Source organism: Brassica oleracea, chromosome C5, assembly GCF_000695525.1.
Source record: "Brassica oleracea var. oleracea cultivar TO1000 chromosome C5, BOL, whole genome shotgun sequence".
NCBI lineage: Eukaryota > Viridiplantae > Streptophyta > Magnoliopsida > Brassicales > Brassicaceae > Brassica > Brassica oleracea.
The window spans coordinates 37112836-37122753 of NC_027752.1; the positions used below are offsets into that span (position 1 = coordinate 37112836).

Here is a 9918-nt window from a genome sequence, read left to right on the forward strand (position 1 = left end):
TTATAGATGTTATCCAAAATGACGTTGTTTTGATAAATTAACGGATGACTAACACCTTTGACGGTCAATATATATGGAAGCACGATTTTAAGAGTTTATGTAGTTTTTTTGAATTTTTGTTTAGTTCGGTATAGAATATGCACTATTAAAAGTTCGGGAATGAAAAAGCACGATGCATTAAAGTTCATGTACTATATTTGAATTTTTGTTTAGTTCAGTATATAATATGCACTACTACAGAATTCAGAAAAGAATAGTCACTACGGGAAAAGTTCATGTTTGAAATATGCTATTTTTCCCAACTATCAATTAGACACTACTACTAACCCAACCCTCATCTAAAATTGAAAAGCCTAATGAAGGAGTCTTAGCTAATCCATCTATTCTTACTATTCCAACACTCAATAAAACTTGAAAAGCCCAATACATAGACTTTTTTTTGTACAACTAAAAGACTAGGGCCCATTAGACTATAGGGCATATTAATTAGGGTTTTCAAGAAGTGGCCGTCACTAACTATACATATACCACGTCTCCACTTACGCTCTCATTACAAAGTAGATAGGTTCCAGTAGATAGTGCAATCGACTCCACCAATCTTAAACTCTCTCTGTATGTCTGTTTAGGTCTATGAAGTCAAGTTCTGTTTGTGTGTTTTTGAGTTTACAAAAAAAGGCAGCACGTCACTGATGCGCTTGAGAAAGTGGTGCTTTCGGTCCTTTTAGTTGCCAAAATAGATACGAGCACTAATGCTTTCGTTTGCCGTTTTCTATCGGCTTATGAACTCAGATGCTCTTACATTATTATTGATTATCTTCCTCACCAATCATAATGATCATAGACAAGAAAACAAATGGAACCTTTATCATATATACCGGAAAATTAAACCAAAATCTCAAAAAGAATAAACATGTACACAGTTCTCTAATTCAATCCAAGTTCTAATTATTTTCGAGTATTGAAAAAAGGACCCAATAGCAAACTGATCATGTCATCTGATGTTGGATCTCTGGTTCCATTTGTTTCTCCTTGAGAGGCTTTCATGTTTGATCCATCATTAACATCAACCACCATTGATTCAGATGTTGACAATGCCTGGTCTTCTTCCTCACCTTTGACGTACTGTGAACTCAATCAGAAGTAAACAAATGGACATTAAACATCAAATTCACTAATAGCAAAACCGGCTTGGTAATATAATATGGCATACCTCTTGAGCAAAGCTTAATAAATCATCAACCGTGAGATCCTCCTCATCTTCTGGACTAGTCACGGATTGAATAATCTCGGGACTCTTAACATCATCGGGAATACTAGGCTTAGCCTCTTCTTCTTTGATTTTCCTACCAACTCTTCCTCTTTTCCTGATCTCCACCTTTTCGGGTTCCTCTGAGTCATCTGTCTCTCTTCGAGTTTTACGCTTCTTCTTGGTCTTGGGAGATTCTGCTTCCTGTTTTATTTCACGATCGTCTGTTCGATTGCTTGTAGCTGTTACACCGGATGACGCGCCGGCGATCATCCACGGTGGTAACCGCCTCATATTCCCATCCATCGGATTTGACCTCCTCGTTCTTGAAACACGGAAGATAACAGGCTAAAGGTTCATGTATTGGGCCTAAAGCTGAGCCCATTTATATAACTAAAACCCAAATCTATCTATCAGAAATCAGTACAACTTTTTTGCTAAACCGAGACTAAACCAATCTCACCAAGAGTTTTACTGAGTTTGAAATTTGACTAGTAAAATTGTGAGTTCATCATTCTAATGTCTCTCTAGTCCTAATAGTCTCTCAGCTATCATCACCCCCTTACTCTTCACTTCATCATATGTCTCTATAATCCTAAGTCTCTCACCAGTCACCCCTTACTCTTCACTTCATCTGTACATAGCTTTCGCTCAAGACAGGAAACATGGCTCTTTATTCAAATATGACATTTCAATTTTGCGACACATAACATAACTCTGAACCATCACAATGCCAATGAAACACCAAGGAAAAAAACACATGTAAAAATTATGGTACAACAGTTTAGTTGCAAAGATTCACCATCAGCTCTTTAATACATAGGAGAGCAGCAATGGGAGAAGATGTAAACGAGCCATACCATTACTTAGAAGAAGAGTGCTGTGCAATCTTCTTCTCAAGCGAACCTTTATCGGCTCCCACAACTTTGTCCACCTGCTTGCCATCTCTGATGAAGCAAAAGGTCGGGACGCTGCTTATGTTCCAAGCAGCAGCCACGTCATTGGCCTCATCTATGTCAACTTTCAAGAAGACTACTCTCGGGTGTTGCGTAGCCAGGTTTGTGTACACAGGAGACATGTAACGGCACGGTCCACACCATGTTGCTGTGAAGTACATGATTAGCAGACGCGATGCCTTCTTTGCAGCCTTTGTCTTTGCTTCTAGCTCGCTCGTAGAGTGGATGCTAATCACTTGTCCTGTATCATTAAATGAGAAACAAAAATTTGGCTTTTTTTGGCTTTACATCAGCTACAAATCAAAGTCTGCAAGGATAACGAAAATTCAAGATAAATGCAAATTGCTTTTCTCACTGAGTCTCTCCTCTCATACTTGTGATCAGCATATAAAATCGTGAGGAACTAGCAGTATCTAATAAGAACTTATTGCGCTTTGATCTTACTGAGTACAGACAGTTAACTAGGACAAGACTTACAGATAAATGTTCTGACACATAAGTAGTTCATTTGCAGTAAGATAATTAAGTAGAGAACCTATGAAAGAGAGATGGATAGAATGTTTACCGTCTTTAAGTGCAGACAGAGCTTCTCGCTCCTGCATTGATAGGATTCAAGAATAAGTAGCAAATCAATGAGCGTGCGATGCTTGATATGACATGAGGTGGATAATCTCAAAAGACGTTCGTTATATTGTTACTCTCGCAAGAAGAAGATAACAAAGCCGATGTGCTTTTTGTTTTGTTTTTTTGCGAAGAATGTAAATTTGTTAAAGAGAGCTATACACAGCAGTATATACGAATCACTAATCATTGATATGGTTATGGATGGGTCTGACCTGGGCTTCTTGCTGTTCTCTTCTCTCGCGTTCAGCCCTTTGAAGCTCCTTTTCTTTCCTCAGACGTTGATATTTCCTGCGGTGTTCTTCGATTCTCTTTGCATTGGGCTCAACCTGTGAAGTATATACATTAACAAAAACTTAAGCTTTACTAAACTTCATTATGAGGCTATGTTTGTACAGTGATATCAACAAAGGTAAGAGAGGTTTCCTTTCCACAGTTACCTTCTTAAGTGCCGACCCAATCTCCTCGTCGTAATCTAATTTTGAGGCTACATGAAGATCAGCCGCAGCTTCTTCCCACTGGCCTAACATGGCCCTAGCCATACCTCTTGCTTTGTACCCCTTAGCTGAATCAGGGTTGAACTAAACACCAAAGTAAAACTGCTTCAGCTAGTTATGGAAGAAAACAATAAAACTATTGAGACATATAAACTTGCTTTTCGAATTCATCTTCTGCACAAACTGAACAAAGTTTAATGCGACTCACGTAAATGCTCACCTGTAACGCCATGTCCGCATCCCGGATTGCAGCATTTGGCTTCTTGACTGCTAGAAACACAGTAGCTGCGGAACAACAACAAGTACAAACATTCAGAACATTACCCACCTTTGGTCGGAAAGAAAGTCACTCACCTCTAGTGGCATAGAGAATAGCTGAAGAGGGGTTCAGCATGATGGCCTTTGTTAGATGATCAATACCTTCGTCGAACTTTCCTGGATACCAATCAAAGCATTAACGAAAGCCCATGAGCTAAAAAAAAAAGTTAAGATTAAGAATGAATGGGTACCTTGAGAGATTGCTTCCATGGCTTTGCTCTTCTCTAACTGAGCAGCATCCCTATCTTCATCCGTCACTTCAGCTGTAGGATCTCCCATCTAAAGAAAGAAAAATCAAACGACCATGGAAGATTTGCACAGAGACAATATCAAAAGAAGAAATCTTTCACCACATACCGGCTGAGGAGGCTCATTGTCTGGCTCAACAACATCAGAATCATCCAATTCAACATCAGACTCGGTAACTTCATCATCATCATAGCTAGGAGAGAAACTGGGTTTAGTCTCAGCCGTATCCTCATAATCTCTTTCCTACAATCGAACTTACATATATATAGATACAGTAGTTAAGCCAAGAAAGGACTTTGATCAATCAACAAAGACAACTTACAGTCTTCACTATCTTAGGGACTTGAGCTCCTAAACTGTACGAGAGAGACAACAAAAACATCGATTAGAAAAAACTCACATGGAGTAACAAAAATGTGAATCTTTGATTTGAAGTCAAGGAAAGACCTTCGGAGATAATCTTTGAAGAAAGTCAGAGAAGGATCGTGGAGGAGAGAAGGATTCAGTTTCAGCTGCTCGATGAATCTTCGGAGCTCTGCTACTTGATTCGCATCCATCATTGTTCGTCTCCTTTTTTCTCTCTCTCGAACGAAGAGCTTGGAGCAGCGGCAGTGATGATTATGAGAATGATTAGTTTAGCTGCTTATGATCGATCGTACGGTGGCGATTAGCAGGTGGAGTTGGACAGAGTGATTCGATGTGCCTCGAGAGTCGAGAGTATCGTGTCGGGTATGTCCCGGTCGAACCGGTTTTGTATTCTCCTTGATTTAACCAACACACCAAAACTCTGATTTCTCTACTAATCCAATCACTTTTATAAATCTTGTACCTCTATAAATTAATACATTTTTTAGTTTCAAATTAAATATCAGTTCGATAGAGTTTTTCATAAATATATATTATGATTTTTCACGTAAAATCATAATACCTAAAAAAATTCAAATGAAAACATAAATAATAATTTATCATTATTATATTTTAATTAGTAATGCATGTATTAATAAGTAAATATAGAATGTTTTTTTTTTTGAGTTTGATCCAAAAAAAATGTTTTTTTGTATGTTTCGAATGAAATCGTGTACTTTTTGACTTTGCTTCTTGGCGACCACTATGTTTCTTTCTAATACATCGATTGATATGAACAACCTGGTACGAGCATTCAACACTAGTATCTCTGATCTAAAGAGAAGAAACGAACATTTTCTACAAAATTCCAAAGTACAAATTCAATTTGCTCTCATAGTTCCATTCGACCAAAATGACATAACTGAAGTATACACTATACTACAGTATAAGCTAGCTACAAAGAAACTCGATGTAGCGAGAGAAGAAAGAGTTACACTATAGTATAAGCTCAAGTGTAGCCAGCGCAAAAGGAAAATTCTGTAACAGAACAGAACAAAAAAAACTGAAAAATTCACCATCGAAATAAAAACATGGTCCTGGAGTGGTCTGAAGCAGTATGTATTACTGCAAATGGGATTTAGGTTGCAGAGCTGAATGACGAACTTATGCATTCAGATATTGGTGTACGACAATCTGTTGGTGACTTCTTGTCCAAGCAATATGGCGATGCACTTGTGACCCTGCAACAACCAACAGTAAAGAGAGTTATTTCAAGAAACAGTTAATCAGTTTTATTCTGTAAAGAACGGTTGTGTGTACCTTTCTTTGCGTTTCTCTAAAAACCTAGCCAGAGATGCTTTGCGAGCCTGAGGTAAAGCCACTGCATAAGAAACAACAGAACGTGATTGAGGCTACATTCATAAAAATAGCAGTAAGCTAGGAGAATCAGGTATAAGACTTTATTTTACCTGTTTGAGGCTTTACAGTTTGGTTGTTGTGGTATGTTGATGTAAAGCCTGTCGTTGCTTTTACTGCTCCGAGTCCGTATGTGCTACTTCCACCTTCATGGCTAAGATAAGAGGCTGTAGGCATGAAGCTAGGAGGCACAGCTGAAGAATCAACAGAGGCACGAGCATGGTGGACCACCTGTTGATGAGTTTGAGGTGGTGAGAAGGCTTGAGGCATAGAGGAACCGTTTCCAGCTAGCAACATTATCGCCTTGGCCTATGATGAAGGAATGATATTATTAAGCAAATGAGTATCATAACAGATAAGAGACGCATAAATGGGAGAAAGTGATCTAAGATACCTTATCAGGAGATATGTCATCATAAACACAAACTGAACCGGCATAAAAGACGGTCAACTGAGCTGGTGATCCTAATGGCTTGGAAGAAGATCTGGCAAAGGAATAAGTTTTGAGTCAGCATTACAATACATAATATGATGACTAACAAAAGAAAAAACAGATAGAAGCAGTGAGTGTACCTAATATCAGTTGTCCCTACAATGGAACCTGGAGCAGGAAGGACTGAGATTGGAGGTGCCATGATTGGAACTCCTACAAAAGGTTGTGAGTTTATGCCACTGCTCATGAAGCTTTTTCCTCCTGGTGGATAATGAGACTGGAGACCCGGCCTGGCCATGGAAACTGTGATAGATTCTTGCTGTTGATGGGAGTTAGGGAACATCCTGGCTCCCTGAAAAGCAACAAGTCATAAATGAGAAGCTTAGTTTAAACCACAAATGAATAACTATAAAACCAAAGACTAGATTTAGAAACTAGTTGTCATAAACTACAAACAAAAGTGTTCATCAATGTGGAACCACAACAGAAACTACCTAACAGGTAAAAGGGTAAACATGGGTCCATAATGCACAATCAACCTGATAATTGGGTTAACATAGGTCTTAATGAAAAGTACCTGTACAGAACTGTAAGGAGTGTTCCGGTTAGAATCATAACCATCTGCTACTGATGATGGCATGAAGGAACCAGAGTGAGTCAGATGATAGTTTCCAGGCTTTCTATGTCTGTCATCTTGAGATGGCCTGAAAGATAGAAACTGAGAAGAAGCAGCAGAGCCTTTCTTTGAGAATGACCAGTTCATTCCTCTATTGGGAGCTGCAAAAATAAAACTTTAAAGTCAGACATGGAGTGGTAACTGTAAACTAAATGTCTTCAAGTTCTTACATAACCAACAGATGATTAATTCAACACCAAATCCAAAAGTAAAGACCAAGTAAAAGAATCTGATACTATAATTCCCCTATAATTATCTGATACAGTTTACAATATAATTATATTTAAAAATTGTAATTGTAGTTAGTTATAATTTTTAAAATACTCAATACTGTTTACAATTCAACGAAGCAACAAAACCACCTTAGAAACCATGTCTAATTAAAAAACATTATTCAAAGTCATCGTACCAAAATTATTACTACCGTAAGATGTTATATATTTTTATCTTGTATACAAATATATGATGTTTTGAAATATAATTAATGCATTTATTTTTAAAATTTAAATATAAATTAAAAAGTAAAATTATGAATGATAAAACTTTATTGATATAATAAAAAAATAACAATTAAAATAGTGTATTTATTGATTCTTGATATGTGTAAAACCATCTTATATTTAAACCTAGAGGGAATATATTTTAATGATTAATTTAGTTGAAAATTAAGGAGAGATTCAACTTTAACTCCACACAGCACATGTTGATGCACTACTTTTATGGAATAGCACGTTTTGGCTTATAAGAAAAACAAGGTGGACACAATTTTTATTCCTCGTGGTGAGAAAAAAAATCATTTTCGTTGTACCTTCAATTAGTATTTTAATTTTTCACTTAATCAACACACTAATCAATATTTAATCACCTATATAAAATAATCCAACTCGAACTTTCTTTGTATAATTAATCTTCTACGTTTCTATTTTAATATTATTTGTGTACCCCTCCATTCAACTACTCTTTTCCAACATTTTACGTATTCGTTTTTTAAAAAAAGAAACTAATTAATTAATTACACCTTTTATCTCAATTATTAGTCTCTTCAAAAAAAAAGAAATCAAGCTTGAGATTAGTTCTGGTTCTAAGAACATGTGGTTAAACCGGTTCTGTAAAAAAATACTTACTAATTTGCTAAAAAACAAAAAGCTCCACGGTTCGATTTCCCGAGAAAGCATATGAAAATGTTCTCCCCCAAGAGACAAACTGACAATCCAGTTCCCGACCAAACCACAAAAACCAGGTATTGCAAAAATAAAATATCAACCTAGTACTAACTCCTAACGACATAACTGATCAAGGAATCACAATAAAATCGATAAGATTGAAAATCAATCAAGGGGAAAAAATATTAACCTGAATCTCTGGAGCTTTCGCTTGTTTCCTCCTTCACAGTGATCGGCGAATTTTTCGAACCCAGCCCGAGAAAATCTCTCTCCATGTTAATCGATCTCAAACCACGAGCGATTAAAAAACGCCGGAATCAAACAAATATCTACCTGAAATAAACGATCAAAGCGTCACAGGAAGATGGAGCAAAAGAGAGGATTTTCTCTTTGTAAGTTGGATAAAAATGAAAAAACGTGTTAACAACACAGACCGCGTTTTCTCTTTTTAACCATCGCGCATGAGAGACATGCGAACAGCACTATTTAATTATATTTTGAACCTTTTTCTTTTAATTAATGAAAGTAAAACAAAATAAAGGTAAAAGATTCCTTTTTCTCCTTTGCTATTGGTGGAAAAGGCAGCTGCAGGTTTGTCCGGTTACGTCACCGGATATAGGCGGTCAAAAAGCACGTGTATCATCGTGCAGTGCGATTTATGCGTGTGGGTTTCTTTTGGCGGTCCGACACGTGGTTGGGCACGTGCATTATTTTATTTACGCGCGTCACTAGCTGCCAGTCAATTTTTAACGTGAATGATTCACGAGATGCGAAGTGGCAGTTTTAAACTTTTAATAGTATTGATTTTTATTTAAAAATTAAAACAAGCGAAACTGTGTGCTCACGCGCGTATGAAGCACGTAAGTTGTAAACTCGTTGTTTTAAGGATTTCCTAACCCTTTTGTTTAATAAAAAGTCTAATTAATATTAGCACTTTCGTGCACGTTCTCTCTTGACCAAGATAAAACATTTGCATGTTAAATTTTATTTTGCAAAAGAAAAAACTATATATCGTCTGTAGTTAGTACGAAATACGAATAGTTTTAATACCCCATGTGATTATGTCACAACTCAATTTTTATATCACTTTTAAAATCATTAATTTTATCAGTGTACTTCAATGATATAAAATGTTATATATACTTTGCTTAAACTCTACTTGTATTAATGTAAATACTGGAACCAAAAGAAAATGTTTTTAATGTAAATTTAATACTAAAACGATTCGTTGACATCGTGCTGCTGAGTAGTTTATAGATGCATGTGGTCCTGGTGATGAAATTACGCCATTTCCTGCGTCACTTTTTGACTTTCTTATTAATTTAGTAAGATTGTAACGTTTTGAAATGTTTTATACAGTAGGAAGCTTTATAAAAATGGAAAGTTGGAAAGCAGGTCAAGCACACAACAACTCGCCGATCTCGCTCACGATAACATCGTTCTGGGGAAATGTAGCACACGTTATTTTCTCCAGCCTTTAATTATGTATTTTCTCAGTATTGATATCAAAATAAAATATTCATTTGATATGGAAGTACTACGATGCAGTTTTGTAATGTAAAAGCCGGAAAACCGGACCGATGTAAACTATATAATAAAAGCGAAGTTAAGGAAATAGACGAATATATAAAAACGAATACGAGGACGATAAGAAACCGTATTCGCAAATAGACATGGAGGCGAGATATGATCTCTTTCCTTAACTCAAAATATTCGCTCCGTTAGTGAGACGGGACTGTACGAATATAGAGTCCCAGGATACAACCATGGCAGACGAATCACGCCTCACTCGTGATCGCCCTATCGAACTATAAACTCTACGAAACACTCTCGCAATATAGACTTACGCAGAGGAATTTTTTGCTGTTGGATTTCGATCAGGAAAAAAAAATTCTAAAATGAAAGAAGAGGAGAGACGATATTTTAAAGAGCCGGAGAAGACCCACTTCCCGCAACAGCTGCTGCACGTGGGCGAGAATCTCGCGGAGATCGAGGAAA

At 36.8% G+C, this 9918-nt stretch overlaps 3 protein-coding genes across 4 annotated transcripts; all 3 read right to left on the bottom strand.

Moving 5' to 3' along the window:
- Positions 1 to 846: 846 nt before the first annotated feature.
- On the bottom strand, positions 847 to 1369 carry LOC106296206 (the record flags this gene model as incomplete). Its single annotated transcript, XM_013732288.1, is given in 2 exon segments — positions 847 to 1122; positions 1211 to 1369. Coding segments are annotated over 2 exon segments (336 nt in total), but the record flags the coding sequence as incomplete, so codon positions are not given.
- Positions 1370 to 1901: 532 nt separating this feature from the next.
- Positions 1902 to 4560, bottom strand: LOC106296205 (TPR repeat-containing thioredoxin TDX). Its single transcript, XM_013732287.1, has 10 exons — positions 4335 to 4560; positions 4210 to 4243; positions 3996 to 4130; positions 3830 to 3917; positions 3675 to 3755; positions 3541 to 3605; positions 3264 to 3404; positions 3039 to 3152; positions 2768 to 2798; positions 1902 to 2443 (listed from the first exon to the last, which is right to left on the bottom strand). Exons 1-10 carry the CDS (start codon positions 4445 to 4447, stop codon positions 2109 to 2111), a joined length of 1137 nt encoding a protein of 378 aa, XP_013587741.1. The 5' UTR covers positions 4448 to 4560; the 3' UTR covers positions 1902 to 2108.
- Positions 4561 to 5071: 511 nt separating this feature from the next.
- Positions 5072 to 8400, bottom strand: LOC106343799 (protein TIFY 6B). Of its 2 annotated transcripts, XM_013783112.1 has the most exons (8): positions 8355 to 8400; positions 8111 to 8253; positions 6659 to 6858; positions 6222 to 6433; positions 6043 to 6133; positions 5702 to 5957; positions 5553 to 5613; positions 5072 to 5473 (listed from the first exon to the last, which is right to left on the bottom strand). In XM_013783112.1, exons 2-8 carry the CDS (start codon positions 8193 to 8195, stop codon positions 5371 to 5373), a joined length of 1008 nt encoding a protein of 335 aa, XP_013638566.1. In that variant the 5' UTR covers positions 8196 to 8253; positions 8355 to 8400; the 3' UTR covers positions 5072 to 5370. The 2 variants fall into 2 exon arrangements, with proteins under 2 accessions (XP_013638566.1, XP_013638565.1); XM_013783111.1 differs by having other exon boundaries at positions 8111 to 8382.
- Positions 8401 to 9918: the final 1518 nt, after the last annotated feature.